Source organism: Schistocerca piceifrons, chromosome 3 (genome assembly GCF_021461385.2).
Source record: "Schistocerca piceifrons isolate TAMUIC-IGC-003096 chromosome 3, iqSchPice1.1, whole genome shotgun sequence".
Lineage (NCBI taxonomy): Eukaryota > Metazoa > Arthropoda > Insecta > Orthoptera > Acrididae > Schistocerca > Schistocerca piceifrons.
The window spans coordinates 495,215,610-495,238,067 of NC_060140.1; the positions used below are offsets into that span (position 1 = coordinate 495,215,610).

Sequence of the window (22,458 nt, forward strand, 5' to 3'; positions counted from 1 at the left end):
TGCACTTGATAATGGCAAAACGGGGAAGCACGATCGTTGCATAACTTACTCACTACTAGTAAATAAATAAATACGCCGACAAAAAACTTGTGCATAAAATGTCGCCACGAAAGCTAAGGAACCACTGGAAAGGAAAGGGTTCAACACAAAAGAAAGAAGTAAGTTATTTCACGTTGTCCTCAGTAGCTCAAACCAATAAAAAAAGTAGCGTGCGTCTTTAAGTGAAATTCTATTTTTCTCTCGTCATTTCATCCATAGTTACTCGACAAATTTTATGGATGATTCCTTGTGTCCTCTTTTTATCTATCGAGAGTTTGCAGATAAATACAGACCGGTCGAAACCGGTTGTAGCATTTGAAACGTTCTTGTGATTGTGTCGCAAAAATATACAAACAAAATAAAAGTAGATAATGAATCACTAGCTTAATCTCCGTAGTAAGTATGTAAGGATTTGATGAACGGACGTCCACAGGAACACAAGTGGCGATTGACGGTCTACTGCAACGGATTTTTATCAGGTCTGCTCTGCACTGAGACAATTGCACCGTATAGGGTTCAGCAGCCGACGACTGAACATCACCATCCAGTACCTTCACACTACTTTTGGGAACTTCGTGTAGTGTTTATAAGTAGAGCCTGATCACTCGTTCACTTGTTCGATTTAGGGCGTTATTCAAAGATTCCGAGGTGTGCAGGTCTTCACTGTAGCGAAGAAAACAGCAAGTAGGTGTGGAAGAGATCACAGCTCGAGCGACAGTACAGGTTTTACAGACGGTAAAGGCAGCCACGGCCGTGAGAAGATTCGCGTAGAAATGGAAATGGGACCTCCGCGATAGAGAGTGTGTGCGCCTAAGAGACGTTGCAGTCGTCGGCGCCGTGCGCGTCGCGCATCTGCTGCTTGGCCTTGCGGCTGGAGCGCCGGATGAGGCTGCGGCTGCGCGGCTTGGCGCGCGCGCCCCCCGGCTCGAGAGACGCCGCCCCCGCCGCCCCCCCGCTGGCCGGGCCCGCCGCCTCCGCGCTGGAGGCGCAGGGCGGCGGCGCCGTGGTGGCCGGGCTGCCGCCGCGCCGGTGCGCCGCCTTGCTGGCGCTCACGTAGGCGCTGGAGCGCCGCTTCAGGCCGCTCGTCACCTCGTCGCCGCTCACCGGCAGGATGCGCGACAGCGTCAGCAGCGTGCGGAACACGTCGCGCACGTTGTAGTCGTCCCGCGCCGAGCACTCCAGCACCTTGGCCCTGCAACAGCCGCCGCGTCCCCCAACATACATTTTAAAACGATCTCTCCACAGAACAAGCTACCTTACAATTCACAAATTACACCGAAGCGCCAAAGAAACAGGTATAGGTATGCCTATTCAAGAACAGAGATATGTAAACAAGCAGAACACAGCGCTGTGGTCGGCAACGCCTATACAGGGTGGTCCATTGACAGTGACCGGACCAAATATCTCACGAAATAAGCATCAAACGAAAAAACTACAAGGAACGAAACTCGTCTAGCTTGAAGGGGGAAAGCAGATGGCGCTATGGTTGGCCCGCTAGATGGCGCTGCCATAGGTCAAACGGATATCCTTTTTTAAAATAGGAACCCCCATTTTTATTACATATTCGTGTAGTACGTAAAGAAATATGAATGTTTTAGTTGGACCACAGTTTTCACTTTGTGATAGATGGCGCTGTGATAGTCACAAACATGGGGCTCACAATTTTAGACGAACAGTTGGTAACAGGTAGGTTTTTCAAAATTAAAATACAGAACGTAGGTACGTTTCAACATTTTATTTCGGTTCTGATACATGTACCTTTGTGAACTTATCGTTTCTGAGAATGCTTGCTGTTACAGCGTGGTTACCTGTAAATACCACATGCAATAAATGCTCAAAATGATGTCTGTCAACCTCAATGCATTTGGCAATACGTGTAACGACATTCCTCTCAATAGCGAGTAGTTCGCCTTCCGAAATGTTCGCACATGCATTGACAATGCACTGGTGCATGTTGTCAGGCGTTGTCGGTGGATCACGATGGCAAAAGTCCTTCAACTTTTCCCAAAGAAAAAAATCCGGAGACGTCAGATCTGGTGAACGGACCATGGTATGGTGTTTCGACGACCAATCCACCTGTCATGAAATATGCTATTCAATACCGCTTCGACCGCACGCGAGCTATGTGCCGGACATCCATCATGTTGGAAGTACATCATCATTCTGTCATGCAGTGAAACATCTTGTAGTATCATCGGTGGAACATTACGTAGGAAATCAGCGTACATTGCACCACTTAGATTGTCATCGATAAAATGGGGGCCAATTATCCTTCCTCCCATAATGCCACACCATACATTTACCCGCCAACGCCGCTGATGTTCCACTTATCGCAGCCATCGTGGATTTTCCGTTGTCCAATAGTGCATATTATGCCGGTTTACGTTACCGCTGTTGGTGAATGACGCTTCGTTCCTAAATAGAACGCGTGCAAAAAATCTGTCATCGTCTCGTAATTTCTCTTGTGCCCAGTGGCAGAACCGTACATGACGTTCAAAGTCGTCGCCATGCAATTCCTGGTGCACAGAAATATGGTATGGGTGCAATCGATGTTGATGTAGCATTCTCAACACCGACCTTTTTGAGATTCCCGATTCTCGCGCAGTTTGTCTGCTACTGATGTGCGGATTAGCCGAGACCTACTTGGGCATCATCATTTGTTGCAGGTTGTGGCTGACGTTTCACATGTGGCTGAACACTTCCTGTTCCCTTAAATAACGTAACTATCCGGCGAATGGTCCGGACACTTGGATGACGTCGTCCAGGATACCGAGCAGCACACATAGCACACGCCCGTTGGGCATTTTGATCACAATAGCCATACATCAACATGATATCGACCTTTTCCGCTATTGGTAAACGGTCCATTTTAACACGGGTAATGTATCACGAAGAAAATACCGTCCGCACTGGCGGAATGTTACGTGATACCACATACTTATACGCTTGTGGCTATTACAGCGCCATCTATCACATAGCGAAAAAAGTGGTCCAACTAAAACATTCACATTTCTTTACGTACTACACGAATATGTAATAAAAATGGGGGTTCCAATTTAAAAAAAAAAAACTTAGTTGATATCCGTTTGACCTTCGGCAGCGCCATCTAGCGGACCAACCATAGCGCCATCTGCTTTCCTCCTTCAAGCTAGCCGAGTTTCGTCCTTTGTAGTTTTTTCGTTTGACGCTTATTTCTTGAGATATTTGGCCCCGGCCGGCCGAAGTGGCCGTGCGGTTAAAGGCGCTGCAGTCTGGAACCACAAGACCGCAACGGTCGCAGGTTCGAATCCTGCCTCGGGCATGGATGTTTGTGATGTCCTTGGGTTTGTTAGGTTTAACTAGTTCTAAGTCCTAGGGGACTAATGACCTCAGCAGTTGAGTCCCATAGTGCTCAGAGCCATTTGGTCCGGTAACGATCAATGGACCACCATGCATAAGACAACAAGTTTCTGTCGCAGTTGGTAGATCGGTTACTGCTGCTACAACGGTAGGATATCAAGAATTAAGTGAGTTTGAACGTGGTGTTATAGTCGGTGCACGATCGATGGGATACAGCATCTCCGAGGTAGCGATGAAGTGGGGATTTTATCGTACGACCATTTCATCGTGAATATCAGGAATACGGTAGAACATCAAATCTCCGTCATCGCTGCGGCTGGAGAAAGATCCTGCAAAAACGGGAACAACGACACTGAAGAGAATCATTCAACGTGACAGAAGTGAAACCATTCTTGTTGGACCATCAACAAGTGTCAGTGGGCTTTCGGAGCTTTATGCGTCGCCTGGGCCCGTCAACACCGACATTGGACTGTTGATGACTGAAAACATGTTGCCTGATCGGACGAGTCTTGATTCAATTTATCGAGCGGATGGACGTGTACAGGTATGGAGACAACCTCAAGAATCCATGGACCCAAAATATCAGCAGGGGACTGTTGAAGCTGGTGGAGGCTCTGTAGTGGTGTGGGAGTGTGCAGTTGGAGTCATGTGGGACCCTTGATACGTCTAGATACGAATATGACAGGTGACACATACGTAAGTATCGTGTCTCACCACCTCCATCCATTAATGTTCACTGTGCATTCCGACGGACTTCAGCAATTGTAGCAGGACAATGCGACACCCACACGTCTAGCATTGCTACATAGTGGCTCTAGGAACACTCTTCTGAGTTTAAACACTTCCACTGGCCACCAAACTCCACAGACAAGAACATTATTGAGCATATCTAGGATGCCTTGCAACGTGCTGTTCAGAAGAGATCTCCACCCCCTCGTACCCTTACGAATTTATGGACAGCCCTGCATGATTCATGGTGTCAGTTCCTTTCAGCACTACTTCAGTCGAGTCCATGCCACGTCGTATTGCGACACTTCTGCATGCTCGCGGGGTCCCTACACGATATTAGGCGGATGCATCCATTTCTTTTGCTCTTCATTGTAAATGACAAAATAATGCCAGCCGGTATTTTGTGAGACCTATAAAAAGTCATTTGACTGTACAGTTCACAGCGTTCTTCTAGACAAGTTCAAATAATATAGTACATGAGATCTTGTTGATAACTGGGTTTATCCCCTCTAACCAAAACAATGCAGAGCGTTGCGTCAAAAAACTTACAAGGACGTGGTCCAATCCGACATGTGAAACACACCATGAAATTTTTTAGGCAGGAAGAATACGCCGGACGCACAGCAAGTATTTCTTAAAAAATATTGAAAGTTGACAGATTCTTAGCTCACCTCGCGGCTGGAAAAATGTACACCCCTGCAGGAGCAATAGCGGGCTGCACATGTGCAACAAGGCAGACAACATATCCTTGGCCGACGGCGCGTCGGTAAACAGCTAACACGATTCATGATTTGGAAAGGAGATTTCAGTTTATATTGATAGTTTCTCTGAAACACTTTTCCGTAGTTTCTGTTCGCTCAAGTTAGCAACAGGTTTAACATCCATAACAAATGCGAGTTGCTTTAGTAGTATCGTAAGTGTTAACAATAGAGATAAAACTTTCATTGTCAAAACGCTTGATGTTAACCAGTGTACAGACTTTTGCTTTGTAAAATCTGACCGTGAGCTATATAAACTGAAAAACTTTAGACAAAATAATAAAAGTTCTCCAAAATGAAACTCGCCAAATTGTTACAGGAAAACAATGGTATCTGAAAGATTTACTATAGAACTGCTCGTGAGAGGCAATGAACCGTTACCGATGGAGACCTACGAGACTAGGCTCTCTGAATAGTGAGATCAACATTGCTCATTTCAAGACGTCTTCGACGTGATTAAGCAGATTCAAGAAATAATACAGTATAGAAAGTCTCACAACTACGCACTTTACTTAAAGTAAATGTGTAGAAGTGACGCCGTTAATAGATGAAACTTCATGTTATCCCAAAATCTGCTGTGTTTAATGCCGATCAGTATCGCTTCGTGAAAGAACTACGAGCAAACTATACTTCACCATTTCGAGATGAAAAAAGACAGAATCTGTTGTGCAACCAGTTAATGCTATGACGCATTGGTATACAGCAATGTCAGTGATAAGTATGAGTGGGTTACAGTTTCAACAACTTTATATCTGTCTACAAGGACCTCACGGAATATTTGGACCAAAAATAAAAAGAGGACTATTTAGTGGCAGAAATCTTATATCCGATGTATTAAAATCTGGAAAAACATGAATGAATAATTTTTAACATTTTATTCGAAACCGTTTTTAATCCATTGTAGCAATTAATTCACTGGTTTTGCTGGACTATTGGCCTGGACATAATGTCACCTCTGTTTTTGAGGAAGACGACGAGAAGACTGCCGATATAATTTAGATTCCATCCGCAACAACTAATGCGTGACAGTCTCTCGATGAAGAATATTATCGACTGTGGAAAGTATTTTTGTGAAAACTATTGAACAATACAATTTTTGATAGCTCCATGTCATTTCAAGTTTATCAGTGAAACAGCATTCTTAAATTTCTATCATCTGACCACTATTAGTTTGCATCATGTCTTTGAATTTCATTAAGTATGCCTGGTATGCAGCACAACAATGAGAGCAAGACCAGCACCGTTTCTTACTCCACCGCAATTCTGTCTAAATAAATCGAGTAACAACTTTGAAGTGCCTGAATGCATGAATTTTTCTTTCGTCAGGTGTGCCTGGTGTAAGGTAAATGTTTGTTTTCGTTAATCAAATGACAGCTCGCTTTATTGTGACGACTATTAGGAATAAACAAGACACTGTTTCATTGTTAGTAAACTATGCAGTATTCAAAATTTATCATAGATCTGCACTACAGCAATTGAATGGTGTATGTGTAAGAAATATTACTTTTCATAAGATTAAAGTCCCAATTGCTGGAAGTCATCTGCAATGTAACATTAAATGTGGTTTTGATTTGTTCTCCTCTGCTAGTTACCTTTGTAAGAACTACATCTGCAACAGTTTATCTGCTGCTATGAACTGCCTCTTACTCAAAAAAATTAATGATACATGACCTTTTTATGTGGTTTAGGTGCTCTGTATTCGTGTGTCACTCTGGATATTTGCGCTACACGGTGCTACACTCCCTTATGCCCTCTGTTGCCCTCTAGGCAGGAAGGACTGTACAAACTGCTGTCATAAGCAATTCCTGGCGCAGCGAAAACGAAAAACTTCAACAATTTAAAAAAAGAAATACTTGCAACACGTTTTAGCAGCTACATTTTTACAGTGCATTTCTTTCGTTGTATCCTCCCGGCATAAAACAAGCAGGGTGAGTTTCGACAAGTCGGATTGGAGCAACTGGAATCACTCAATAGAGGAAAGTCCACTGGACCTCACGGGATACCAATTCGATTCTACACAGAGTACGCGAAAGAACTTGCCCCCCTTCTAATAGCCGTGTACCGCAAGTCTCTAGAGGAACGGAGGGTTCCAAATAATTGGAAAAGAGCACAGATAGTCCCAGTCTTCAAGAAGGGTCGTCGAGCAGATGCGCAAAACTATAGACCTATATCTCTTACGTCGATCTCTTGTAGAATTTTAGAACATGTTTTTTGCTCGCGTATCATGTCATTTCTGGAAACCCAGAATCTACTATGTAGGAATCAACATGGATTCCGGAAACAGCGATCGTGTGAGGCCCAACTCGCCTTATTTGTTCATGAGACCCAGAAAATATTAGATACAGGCTCCCAGGTAGATGCTATTTTTCTTGACTTCCGGAAGGCGTTCGATACAGTTCCGCACTGTCGCCTGATAAACAAAGTAAGAGCCTACGGAATATCAGACCAGCTGTGTGGCTGGATTGAAGAGTTTTTAGCAAACAGAACACAGCATGTTGTTCTCAATGGAGAGACGTCTACAGACGTTAAAGTAACCTCTGGCGTGCCACAGGGGAGTGTTATGGGACCATTGCTTTTCACAATATACACTCCTGGAAATTGAAATAAGAACACCGTGAATTCATTGTCCCAGGAAGGGGAAACTTTATTGACATATTCCTGGGGTCAGATACATCACATGATCACACTGACAGAACCACAGGCACATAGACACAGGCAACAGAGCATGCACAATGTCGGCACTAGTACAGTGTATATCCACCTTTCGCAGCAATGCAGGCTGCTATTCTCCCATGGAGACGATCGTAGAGATGCTGGATGTAGTCCTGTGGAACGGCTTGCCATGCCATTTCCACCTGGCGCCTCAGTTGGACCAGCGTTCGTGCTGGACGTGCAGACCGCGTGAGACGACGCTTCATCCAGTCCCAAACATGCTCAATGGGGGACAGATCCGGAGATCTTGCTGGCCAGGGTAGTTGACTTACACCTTCTAGAGCACGTTGGGTGGCACGGGATATATGCGGACGTGCATTGTCCTGTTGGAACAGCAAGTTCCCTTGCCGGTCTAGGAATGGTAGAACGATGGGTTCGATGACGGTTTGGATGTACCGTGCACTATTTAGTGTCCCCTCGACGATCACCAGTGGTGTACGGCCAGTGTAGGAGATCGCTCCCCACACCATGATGCCGGGTGTTGGCCCTGTGTGCCTCGGTCGTATGCAGTCCTGATTGTGGCGCTCACCTGCACGGCGCCAAACACGCATACGACCATCATTGGCACCAAGGCAGAAGCGACTCTCATCGCTGAAGACGACACGTCTCCATTCGTCCCTCCATTCACGCCTGTCGCGACACCACTGGAGGCGGGCTGCACGATGTTGGGGCGTGAGCGGAAGACGGCCTAACGGCGTGCGGGACCGTAGCCCAGCTCCATGGAGACGGTTGCGAATGGTCCTCGCCGATACCCCAGGAGCAACAGTGTCCCTAATTTGCTGGGAAGTGGCGGTGCGGTCCCCTACAGCACTGCGTAGGATCCTACGGTCTTGGCGTGCATCCGTGCGTCGCTGCGGTCCGGTCCCAGGTCGACGGGCACGTGCACCTTCCGCCGACCACTGGGGACAACATCGATGTACTGTGGAGACCTCACGCCCCACGTGTTGAGCAATTCGGCAGTACGTCCACCGGGCCTCCCGCATGCCCACTATACGCCCTCGCTCAAAGTCCGTCAACTGCACATACGGTTCACGTCCACGCTGTCGCTGCATGCTACCAGTGTTAAAGACTGCGATGGAGCTCCGTATGCCACGGCAAACTGGCTGACACTGACGGCGGCGGTGCACAAATGCTGCGCAGCTAGCGCCATTCGACGGCCAACACCGCGGTACCTGGTGTGTCCGCTGTGCCGTGCGTGTGATCATTGCTTGTACAGCCCTCTCGCAGTGTCCGGAGCAAGTATGGTGGGTCTGACACACCGGTGTCAATGTGTTCTTTTTTCCATTTCCAGGAGTGTATATAAATGACTTAGTAGATAGTGTCGGAAGTTCCATGCGGCTTTTCGCGGATGATGCTGTAGTATACAGAGAAGTTGCAGCATTAGAAAATTGTAGCGAAATGCAGGAAGATCTGCAGCGGATAGGCACTTGGTGCAGGGAGTGGCAACTGACCCTTAACATAGACAAATGTAATGTATTGCGAATACATAGAAAGAAGGATCCTTTATTGTATGATTATATGATAGCGGAACAAACACTGGTAGCAGTTACTTCTGTAAAATATCTGGGAGTATGCGTGCGGAACGATTTGAAGTGGAATGATCATATAAAATTAATTGTTGGTAAGGCGGGTACCAGGTTGAGATTCATTGGGAGAGTGCTTAGAAAATGTAGTCCATCAACAAAGGAGGTGGCTTACAAAACACTCGTTCGACCTATACTTGAGTATTGCTCATCAGTGTGGGATCCGTACCAGATCGGTCTGACGGAGGAGATAGAGAAGATCCAAAGAAGAGCGGCGCGTTTCGTCACAGGGTTATTTGGTAACCGTGATAGCGTTACGGAGATGTTTAATAAACTCAAGTGGCAGACTCTGCAAGAGAGGCGCTCTGCATCGCGGTGTAGCTTGCTCGCCAGGTTTCGAGAGGGTGCGTTTCTGGATGAGGTATCGAATATATTGCTTCCCCCTACTTATACCTCCCGGGGAGATCACGAATGTAAAATTAGAGAGATTCGAGCGCGCACGGAGGCTTTCAGACAGTCGTTCTTCCCGCGAACCATACGCGACTTGAACAGGAAAGGGAGGTAATGACAGTGGCACGTATAGTGCCCTCCGCCACACACCGTTGGGTGGCTTGCGGAGTATCAATGTAGATGTAGATGTAGATTCCATGGTCAGGTATTGTACACAAAGAGAAAGCGTCTACAGCATAGGAAATAATCACTTCAGGTGGAGATATAAGAAGGTGAGTGGGGCCAGGTGAAGGGATAGGCGAATCTATATAACTGAATTACCTGATAATAATGGTTATGGAAGTACCTGATACAGGTTTCTTACTGTAACATGTGACACATGCAATTGCATATACGCAATTTGAGTTTATTTTAACATACAATACATGCCTCGTACGATGTGGGCGATATATTTATTTCTCAATTCATTGATATATATTCATTTCTTCAGTTTGTAATAAATAAAAGTGTTTCTACTGAGCGGCAGTAAAGCGTACTATGCATTATTTGTAGATCATAGGATATGAATTATTCAAGTTCTTGTCCCACCTGAGTTTATCATAATGTTAACATTCATTATACAGTGTACATCTTGCTGATAACATACACTTCTGGAAATGGAAAAAAGAACACATTGACACCGGTGTGTCAGACCCACCATACTTGCTCCGGACACTGCGAGAGGGCTGTACAAGCAATGATCACACGCACGGCACAGCGGACACACCAGGAACCGCGGTGTTGGCCGTCGAATGGCGCTAGCTGCGCAGCATTTGTGCACCGCCGCCGTCAGTGTCCGCCAGTTTGCCGTGGCATACGGAGCTCCATCGCAGTCTTTAACACTGGTAGCATGCCGCGACAGCGTGGACGTGAACCGTATGTGCAGTTGACGGACTTTGAGCGAGGGCGTATAGTGGGCATGCGGGAGGCCGGGTGGACGTACCGCCGAATTGCTCAACACGTGGGGCGTGAGGTCTCCACAGTACATCGATGTTGTCCCCAGTGGTCGGCGGAAGGTGCACGTGCCCGTCGACCTGGGACCGGACCGCAGCGACGCACGGATGCACGCCAAGACCGTAGGATCCTACGCAGTGCCGTAGGGGACCGCACCGCCACTTCCCAGCAAATTAGGGACACTGTTGCTCCCGGGGTATCGGCGAGGACCATTCGCAACCGTCTCCATGAAGCTGGGCTACGGTCCCGCACACCGTTAGGCCGTCTTCCGCTCACGCCCCAACATCGTGCAGCCCGCCTCCAGTGGTGTCGCGACAGGCGTGAATGGAGGGACGAATGGAGACGTGTCGTCTTCAGCGATGAGAGTCGCTTCTGCCTTGGTGCCAATGATGGTCGTATGCGTGTTTGGCGCCGTGCAGGTGAGCGCCACAATCAGGACTGCATACGACCGAGGCACACAGGGCCAACACCCGGCATCATGGTGTGGGGAGCGATCTCCTACACTGGCCGTACACCACTGGTGATCGTCGAGGGGACACTGAATAGTGCACGGTACATCCAAACCGTCATCGAACCCATCGTTCTACCATTCCTAGACCGGCAAGGGAACTTGCTGTTCCAACAGGACAATGCACGTCCGCATGTATCCCGTGCCACCCAACGTGCTCTAGAAGGTGTAAGTCAACTACCCTGGCCAGCAAGATCTCCGGATCTGTCCCCCATTGAGTATGTTTGGGACTGGATGAAGCGTCGTCTCACGCGGTCTGCACGTCCAGCACGAACGCTGGTCCAACTGAGGCGCCAGGTGGAAATGGCATGGCAAGCCGTTCCACAGGACTACATCCAGCATCTCTACGATCGTCTCCATGGGAGAATAGCAGCCTGCATTGCTGCGAAAGGTGGATATACACTGTACTAGTGCCGACATTGTGCATGCTCTGTTGCCTGTGTCTATGTGCCTGTGGTTCTGTCAGTGTGATCATGTGATGTATCTGACCCCAGGAATGTGTCAATAAAGTTTCCCCTTCCCGGGACAATGAATTCACGGTGTTCTTATTTCAATTTCCAGGAGTGTAGTAATTGCTTCATATAGAAAAATTTTATTTAAAGAACTATTCAAAATTTATGAATCGCTAAAACCACATTCAGTTTAAAATTTGACCCTATGACTATCTGTTTGTTTTGGGCTTAACAACTTATCTGAAAGCAATAAATAACGTTATAAACAGCCGACCAGTTGCAATGGATAAGAATTCTTTACCTAGGTTTCGACAAATCTGCAAGATCCATGTACTATTTTATATTTACGTGACAAATCCTAATCCTAAGGCTATATTTCATTTTTGACAAATGGATCTATGCCGACATTTGTAAAAACAGCGATGGTTCATTAGTCCCACCTTCTGAAGAAGACAAATTTATATTTGTCGAAACCTAGGTAAAGAATTCTTCATCCATTGCAACTGGTCGACTGTTTATAATTTTATTACGTGGAACCGTTGCTGTTGTGCAGCTATGTTTAAAATATATCTGAAAGCACTTATTCTCCATTACAAATATTCTACTTTTTCCCAAAACTTAGAAACTTATCATAATTATCGTGTTCTACAACGTCTGAATTTTAAAGCCTTTTCCAGAACCCAGTATTACTGGTGATTATATAGCGGCATGATGGTTGCTTACAACACGCGAACGCTTTCCGTACCGTATATCTGTGCATATTTCCTTTCTCATAGGGTCCTCACTGCATGCTTATAATTCGTAACATCAAACTACGCTACCATTTTTTCGGATTGCAAGTTGTTACTATAAAAGCTGTTATTAACATCACGAAAAGCACACTGTATCAATATATCTAGTGGTCAGCATTTACATGCAAATACATCAAAAACAGTTTGTCTGAAATGTTACTTTTAAAAAGATCAGTCTGTAATATAAATATTGGTTTATTGAAAGAATAAAAAGTCTTGCATATTTAATTTTCTTCAGAATGGTGTAAGTAACTTATAATAGGACATTGAGATGGATTCATTTGAATTTGACACACCAGAGGGCACAGCTTTGTAATGTTGTTCTGGCTTTCATTTCCAGGTGGGCAATATACTATGACAAGAAATATGTGTATTTTAGATGTCTGCTACAGTTTTATTGATGAGACCATGGTTTATTAACATATATTTCTAAAAAGCACAATTCTATTGGTACGTAAGCAATTCGAAAATGCTCGCAATTCCAAGAGCGTAGTCCATATTTTCGTGCACTAAGTTTTTATAGCAATGTATTTTTAGTTCTCTAATTCCGTATTTTATTTAATATAAATCTCTGTACATCCTATTGTCTTCTTCTATACAAACAAGTACTCTCTAGCGCTAATGTATTGAATAAAGAGAGAGCTGATGACGTCCACCACAAACCTGGAGCTTAGCTGCGTAGGTTTTAGTAAACCGTTGTCTCAGTTTGAATCTTACCTGCTACTTGGCATGCTATTCACTGTAAACACCTACATTTGAAGTTTTATTTTGTGCATGATTAAGCGAGCCCGCTGAACTTAGTCTTGGTATGTATTTTACCTTGCAAAAATCCATGTTCTCTCTAGTAAGTTGACGCACATTTTTGTGCATTGATAATTTTGGTTTGACGTCGTGTGTTTTTATTTTATTTTAGCACTGAAGATGATCCCTCTGTCACTGAAACCGATATACAGTAATAAATAAAGGTTTCAAATTTATGCGACCATTGCTGGAGTTTTCCTTGTTTGCAATACCAAATAGGACTAACAGAGGTTATTGAACGTATACAGAAAAGGGCAGCACGAATGGCGACAGAATTGTTTGATCTGTGGGAGAGTGTCGCTAAGATGCGGCAGAAACTGAACTGGAAGACTGTTGCAGATAGACGTAAACTATCCAGAGAAAGTCTGCTAACAAAGTTTGGAGAACCGGCTTTAAATTATTCTAGGAATATACTACTGACCCTGCGTATCGCTCACGTAAGGATCGTGAGGACACGATTGGAATAATTACAGCACGTACAGAGCCAGTCAAACGACCATTCTTTCCGCGTCGCGCTCCGAGAGTGAATGGAATGAGAATGAATACTAACAACTTGTAGAATGGGACGTACCCTCTGCCATGCGCTTCACGGAGGTTTGCGGAATATAGACGTAGATGTAGTCATGAATACAGCTTTAACGTTACAACAGTTGCGCAAAGTTTGCACCATCAGATGCCACAGATGCCTGATACTGACGGAGCATTGACTGCCTTGACACGCTTCGATTGTAGCAGCTTAGCAGGCGATTCTTGCCTTCAGACGCCACAGGATCGCGTACATGAGAGATTCCATGACTATCCAAGAAAGAAATCCAGGCTCGATTAATCCGGTGAGGGAGGGGGCCAGGGAAGCGGTCTAAAACGTCCAGTCCATCGATGGTGGAATAAGCTGCTCAGATGTCTACGAACAGCCAGTTCAAAATGAGCTGCGGCCCCATCACGTTGGGGCAAAGTGGAGCTCCTCGCATTTTTTTGAGCATGTTACAGCTAGCCAGGTAGAACATGTTCCAGAAAGGTCTGATAATAATTCGCGGCAGTCAAGCGATATGGTGAAACTTGCGGGCCGACTAAGCAGTCGCCTACCATGCCGACCCACATACTAACTGTGAAGCAAAGTTGTGCCACGTAGTGTCGCACACCATTGGGGTTTTCTGGTGCACATAAATGCTCATTGTGGTTATTGTATACGCCGTCCCTAGTGCATGTGGCCTTATTAGCGTTCTACACATCAGCTGGGAAATGCACATCTCGGCCACTTTCTTGCAGAAACCATTATGCGAAACGCACACTGCGTGATGGTCATCGGGGAGTAACACCTGCACCATTTGTAGATGAATTCTTAAATCCGCCCCAACAGCACATATCCCAGTGCTTGGCTTAGTCTCCACTGCGTCCAACACCTTTCTTCCCTAACGACCAAATACACCGATCGTGGCCTGTCCTCACTAGCACTGTCACTTCTAAATGACCTGTACTCGCATTAATTTAGATCCTGACGTGCAAAACAAACTGTGGCGCAGTTATTGCCTGTCTGGTAAGTATTCTCGATAAATGCGTACAGCGGCTTGTTCATTGCAATCAGCTGTTCCATACATTATGTGCAGTCTGCAAGCTCACCGTTCATGTACCTTTCCATGGTCCTCGTACGCTGGCTAGCGCTCGAATGAAGAAATCCTCACGTGCCCCACCAGTAACCTCACGTGCAGCACCACCTAGCGGCGTTACCCTCCAGTACTCTCGTGTACAGCACCACGTAGTAGGATGCGACTACGTTTGCATCCAGGAATTACTTTGCAATTCTTATGATGCGCCACACCTCACCTAGAAGTGTGTCACAACCTATTTGGGAGACCTTGTACACATTCGTGGTGAATATGCTGTTGACACTCCCGTCTTTCAAAGCGGCAGTAGCGGTGTTCACAGTTCTGCGCGTTTACATTCCTGGTTTTAACAACACGTAAGTACTAATTCAGTAAATGTTAATCTCGCAGGAAAAAGTGTACAGCTATTTCGAATAATGGATGACAGGTAGCAGGCAACATGCCCGCAATATGGTAGCTCTACAGGATCCAGTTAGTGGCTTCAGATGGATATGGAACACCTCAAGAAAGTTGTGGGCTCTCTTCATCGCTCATGCGAGAGCATTATCGAGGCGGCCGGCCGGGGTGGCCGAGCGGTTCTAGGCGCTACAGTCTGGGACCGCACGACCACTGCGGTCACAGGTTAGAATCCTGCCTCGGGTATGGATGTGTGTGATGTCCTTAGGTTAGTTAGGTTTAATTAGTTCTAAGTTCTAGGGGACTGATGACCTCAGAAGTTAAGTCCCATAGTGCTCAGAGCCATTATCGAGGCTACAGGCAGTGTTACACGCTATTTGCGTGATGTATGCTGGAGAAGAGTGACTTTGTTGTCAGGTGTGCTTATGTTTATTAATTAAATATATAAACAGAGTAACAGTTCCAAGATAGTCCTACATTTTCGTCGACATATGACGAAGAAGGTGAAATTACCGTACATTAATATTCAGTGCCAGGGTGAAGCTCCAAGCTCTTTGTTGGCAAGCCAGCCAGATCCAACTGTTCCCGGCTCAGAGCTTCAGTCCATGTGAACACATACTCTACTTTTCCAGACTGGAGAGAGAGAGAGAGAGAGAGAGAGAGAGAGAGAGAGAGAGAGAGACCAATATGCGCTCGATGGAGTTTTAAAACTACCATATGCTGCTGTAGACTGTCGTAGGTAAGCTAGACTGTCTTAAGTAAGCTTGGAATTCAGTAGTTTTCTAGTAGACTTGGGCATTTAAGATCGGAACCGCATTACCTGTAGATTGGGTCTGTTGCATACCGACCATCCGTTCCATTTCAATCGCTTTGTTAGCACTATGTTATCGCTACAGTTTCCTAGAGACAAGAAGCGGTGAGCCACTTAGAAACTGAGTAGGTATTGTACGTACAGGGTGTTTGGAAATTCCAATTAAAAACTTCTAGGACTTGTAGAGGGTGTGATTACATAATACTTTGAATGGGAACACATGCTCAGGAATGTATTGTTACCATTCAACCACATTTCAGTTCAGATGTTTAACCCACCCACTTCTGCTATAGGAATTCAATTAGACGTGACACAGTACAATTATTAGACAACAATTCAAAAAGAAACATATTTGAAACTTTCTGACAGATTAACACAGTGTGCCGGACCGAGACTCGAACTCGGGACCTTTGCCTTTCGCGGGCAAGTGCTCTACAAACTGAGCTGCCCAAGCACGGCTCACGCCCCGTCCTCACAGCTTTACTTCTGCCAGTACCTCGTCTCCTGCCTTCCAAACTTTACAGAAGCTCTCCTGCGGACCTTGCAGAAGTAGCACTCCTGAAAGAAAGCATATTGCGGAGACATGGCTTAGTCACAGCCTGGGGGATGTTTCCGGAATGAGATTTTCACTCGTGCTTGGGTAGCTCAGTTTCCGAAATATTGAAAGTGGGAATTAATGTTATTACTCTCCCACCAGGGAAAGGGGGCCTAGGGCTAATAGATGTTGAAATTAAATGCAAGGCTCTTCTTATACGGAGAACTATTCAGCAGTTTCAGGACTACCCAGACAGCGCCCTCCATATGGCCCTACGGATGTATACACCTATAATATGGCAATACTGATAAACCTGGGGTAAACCCACTACAAAGCCAACCACATGAAGATGTTTCTGCTAGAAGTTGGTTACCTCCGAGCGAAACTGAGCGCACCACTACAGGACCTTACAACCGCCCAACTAACTATACCGGATAATGAATACTAGTGGAAGAGTAAACCGCATGGAAACGAAATATCCCCTACGGGATTGGGCTCAAATCTGGAAGAACATCCACAACAAAGTGCTCGGAACAAATATCAGATCAACGTGGTATAAAGTGGTTAATGAGACCATACCTACGAAAGAAAAATTACACAGAATACGACTGTCGGCAACTGACAGATGTGGGGAGTGTGCCCTCATAGACAACTTGCAACACAGATGTGTCTACGGAGAAAATAATTTGGTCTGGGAATGGTGCAGAATGAACCTTGCCTCTATCTGCAGGACAGCTAGACAGACAATCTACATCACATCGGTGTTGCAACCTGATGGCACTTAGTATCCCATCACGAAGAAAAATATATGGACATGGCTGACAGGACATACTCTGCATTACCTAATTCAAGCCGAAGATGCGCCATCTTATCAGGGCTACAGAGTATATCTAGCCACACAAGCACAACTGCTGATGAAGGATGACAAATACAGACAAAAGTTCGCGAACTATATACCAGCATTGAGAATAACGACACTATGAACGACAAAGACGATGAAAAAAAACGAACAAGGAACGACGAAGTAGATGTATGCACTGCGTCCGACTGTTAATAACGTTGATCTATTACTTAAAGTAAACAGTATATATATCAAAATTGAAATTGTCAAAGTTTAACTGGGGTTTTATTCGAAAATTGATGATTTGTAACGTGAAAGAGAGGGATGTTATAGTAAAAATAAAAAAGAATCCAAATGTATCATTTAACGCCAAAAAACGCAATTTTCTCAAAAGAAAGTAAAATAAAAAGCGCAAAACAAAAACATAACAAATACCAATACTTCATTGAGCTTATGTAAAACACCATTCTGTTATTCATAGACAATTTTCACACTCAGCAGTAATAACAGGGTTCCCTTGCCCTTGCTCATGGCGAAGAACATTCTATTGAATACAAAATAATAGTCATTATACAGATTTTGTTTATTTGCAACTGTATACTGTGCTTGTATGAAAAGTAATTGCTTCGGTTAAATAAAGGCGCAGAAGTTACGCGATCAACTAATTCTTATAACTTATAAAAAGCAAATTATATTCTGTATGGATATAGGTACTATAAAATGCAAATTATATTCTGTAAGGCAGTGACTACACTAAACGAATTGTGGTTCTTACTATGCGCAAACAAACAAAAAATGGTTGTCGTCAGTTTCTCTCACATACATACATTTAAATTTCTTTTGCTATCGATGCTACCAATACTATCGCTAATCCTACCATTTACTATGTTATTTATGTTTTGTACCAAAACTACCAACCGTAATTTTAATTGAACACAACTCTGGTGTTGGCTAAAGCCTTCGGCACACTAACGGTGCTCTCGTACATCAATGTTGAGCGTGCCGATTTCACCGTGCTGCTGAACTCTAAGAAACGATGCAACTTTTGCATACGGTACGTTTGCTTCAACGTGGCGTACGCAGTGACAGAGTGTCCAGCGGCAGTTGGCTGTATCTGGCTCACGTATCACACTGTTTACGAAATGGCCGGGAGTAATATTCCAACATTACCTCTACTGAGACGCACGTTTCCTGCCTTTTCCATATGCTAGTTATGTTGTTCTGCTTGTAGTACACATAAATAAAACCTTTAACATCAATGAACATGTTATAAGGCAAAAAGGAAAGTATCATGTCCAGCCAGTGAGGGCGTTGGCCTATAAAAGTTCCATTACAAATAGTGCGATACAGATTTACAGTAGTTCTCCACATAAGTCAAAAATTATTTCACCGTTCTCACTTTTTAGTAAAGCCCAAAGGTCATTCTTAACTGCTCACTGTTCCTATTCAGTAGCAGGATCATTACAACATGTGAAATAGAAGACTCAAAACCAGAAAAGAGCAAAATATATTGCTGCAAGTAGTGCAAGTTGTCTTGCAGATAAAGTCAGTCGAACAAATTCAATCCCCAGAGAGAGCGCACTTATATTTACATAACAGCAGGTATTGTAAAATATACTTATGTAAATTAATTAGAAATTATTGAAACCTATTGGAAAACGTGAAGGTGAGTAAAAAAATACTTAGATTTCGTGACACGCGAATAAGCCACACATTTACCTTACAACTCTGCATATCAATTCATTGCATTACCCCGACCATGAATGAAGTAAGACCATATTTTGGGTCTTATTGTCTCCAGAAAGCTCTAATTATATGTATGTCATTACTGATTTTTAAAATAAAACAAATTTTACCAAGAACAGAGCGTTTTAATGGGTCCGTTAAGTGTCATTGCCTTGAAATTACAATAATTCTGTAACCACTAATATGACGTTTCTCGTAATTTTATTACAACAAGTCACACAATTAACGACGGGCTTTGGAGAGATCCTCAATTTGCTGGTGCTTGGAAACGGCTTATATACATATAAAACCCACCAAATATGGGCTTTAACTAAAAACCTTTACGGTGTCTCTCGACTCTGTACTGGAGAGAGACGGGATTTACGTGACGTAGGTGGCGTTCTTCCATCCAATTGGTCTACGTTCAAACACACGTTCAGAATATCTTACATGCTTAGATATTGGTTGCTCTGCACATTCGGAAAGACTTCCCAAAGTGCTTTTTTCACGCTATGACGTCAGATTTCGGCACGCTCAATGTTCACATTCGAATCCACAGTACGTGTGCCGACGGCTGAACCTGCAGCTTATCTGCGTGTAGCAGAACGCATGAAGAATTCGAAAATGATATCGTCCGAGGCCAGATGTTTGCTCTGAGACCTCTTGGAAGAACTTTCCCAGCAACAGATGACGATCGTTATTTGAGTCTCAGTCCGATGCGTAGCACTAATCTGTCTCAAAATAGCACTTAATCTGCAGCTTGAAAGTTTTGCTTTCGAGTGGGGTGTTGCTTATATAAAATTATGGTTGAGGACTGCCACTATTGTAGTTTAATGGAAAGAAAGATGTTTCCTCTGAATGAAGCTATTCTCTTGCCTGACAAAGGAAATGACAGAGAAATCCATTTTGCGTATGATATAAATTCAGAACTTCGTTACTGACACATACAAATGTCGATTGTTCGATGGCGTGCTGGAAAGTAAAAAAATGTTCAAATGTGTGTGAAATCTTATGGGACTTAACTGCTAAGGTCATCAGTCCCTAAGCTTACACACTACTTAACTTAAGTTATCGTAAGGACAAACACACACACCCATGCCCGAGGGAGGACTTAAACCTCCGCCGGGACCAGCCGCACAGTCCATGACTGCAGCGTCCTAGACCGCTCGGCTAATCACGCGCGACGCTGGAAAGTAACGCGTCCGAATTTTTTTATGTGAAAACTCTAAGATTTTTAAATAAAACAAATTTTATTACCATTATGCTTCTTTATTCTTCGTGTCTACACATTTATTTCTCAACATAGTCAACCTGGTGACGAACACATTTCTGCCAACGAGAGACTAGTCTGTTGAGGCCGTCGCTTTAGAATGTTTGACTTTTTGGACAGAACCACAACCTGTCATGTCCTTGGAGGTGTTCTTTAAATTTTGAAAACATACACGAATATCGTATGGGGCCAAGTCGGGACAATACGGGGAATGATCGATGACAGTAAATCAAAGGCGTCTGATTGTTGTAGATGTCGCAGCGCTGTAGAATGGCATTGTCAAGCTAAAGGACACGGTCGTCCATGCGTGGACGATTTCATGGCGTTCGAAACTCGATTACAGTACGCTGTTACGTTACAGAGAGGGCTGCAAATATGTAGACACGAAGAATAAAGATGCAGAATGCAAATGACGTTTGTTTTATTTAAAAAGATTTAGGAGTTTTCGCACTGAAAATTCGGAGGCTTTACTTTTCAGCACGCCCTCGTATGTACATACCAGATAAGACGCCTACTAGCCGGCCAGCGTGGCCGAGCGGTTAAAGGCGCTACAGTCTGGAACCGCACGACCGCTACGGTCGCAGGTTCGAATCCTGCCTCGGGCATGGCTGTGTGTGATGTCCTTAGGTTAGTTAGGTTTAAGTAGTTCTAAGTTCTAGGGGACTTATGGCCACAGCAGTTGAGTCCCATAGTGCTCAGAGCCATTTGAACCAAGACGCCTACTAACACAGACTACAATCTATTAGATTTCTAGCCTGTATGTAATTCCAATGGAAAGTTTATTTTCAGTGTAGAGAACATATACTTCTGACAGTTGCATATTATTCTCCATAAAATTGTGGGTCGTTTGATACCAAGCTCTTTAGATACATTTGCATGTACGGACGTCATTTGTTGAATACAAATTACATTTTCCGAATTCTGTTTTGCATTTAACCTAAATTTTCCTACTATTAATTGGAAGACATAATGACGCAGTAATCACTGTAACGTAATGAACTAGGTGGCGTATTGCTTCATTAAGGCACTTCATCACACCTGCATTACAATTTGTATGTGGCTCATTACAGCGCTGTGACTAAATCGCACATCAGAGGAAGCTTGCTACTATAAACGATGCAACGTGCCATAATATGTCAATATATGCAATCGAATGCAGTAAAATGCTGCAAGGTAACGAATTAGCGGGTGTGGTTGGGGCTACGTGGCCAACCGGTCGTGGCGCCGAGATGTCAGAAACGAGTCACCAGGATGTGCATGTCCATCTTTTCAAAGATGGTTGCGGGACTAGGCTGTTCGATAAAAGGTGTCAAATTAAACGCCTTCCACCTGTCTAGTTTCCAAACTTATTTTATTTTGCTACTAGCTTCGGCGATTTACTGCGCCATCTTCAGGTCCCTGACCGACGTGTAGGAAGATTCCACCTCAGTTCTGATCAAAACATGGACCAGCAATACTGGTATTAGTAGATTTCTGTTTGCTACAGCAAGCCAGCAATACTGGTCTGGGTCTTAACAGGACAGACAAATAATCGGATAACAAAAGACAAAATTTTTTTCCGTAATATAATTACAGATTAACAATTTTCGGACTTTTTCCTGTACTTCTACTGTGAAACCTTGCTTTTCACCAAATTTCTTGACTCTCGTTCAACGGGAAGTGCCCAACAGGTTTTGATGAGTGAGTTTGCGAGAGTCAAAATATATGGCATAGGAAGCCGTATCATTTGATTGTATTAACTTAAGACGGTTATTTTTTTACGCTGCCAAGGGACCGTAGATATTATTATGTGACATGGATTTGAACTTGATAAGTCAACCTGTTCCTGGTTCAAAAATGGTTCAAATGGCTCTGAGCACTATGGGACTTAATATCTGTGGTCATCAGTCCCCTAGAACTTAGAACTACTTAAACCTAACTAACCTAAGGACATCACACACATTCATGCCCGAGGCAGGATTCGAACCTGCGACCGTAGCGGTCACGCGGTTCCAGTCTGTAGCGCCTAGAACCGCACGGCCACACCGGCCGGCAACCTGTTCCTGAAAAAGGGGTCTTAACAGAAGGACAGATAGATAATCGATAAACGAATGACTAGAACATACTTTTTCGTGTGATATAAATACAGATTGACAATAACCGGATTTATTACTTTACTTCTGCTGTAAAGCTTTGTTTCTTGAA

The 22,458-nt window shown here is 44.4% G+C and overlaps 1 protein-coding gene across 1 annotated transcript in view; it reads right to left on the reverse strand.

Moving 5' to 3' along the window:
- Positions 1–849: 849 nt before the first annotated feature.
- The window catches only part of LOC124789367 (GTP-binding protein Di-Ras1), a 394,418-nt gene continuing 372,809 nt past the window's right edge, over positions 850–22,458 (reverse strand). The window contains exon 4 of the mRNA XM_047256694.1: positions 850–1,231. Within this exon, the coding sequence (XP_047112650.1) occupies positions 850–1,231 (382 nt within the window). The remainder of the gene's footprint in view (positions 1,232–22,458) is intronic.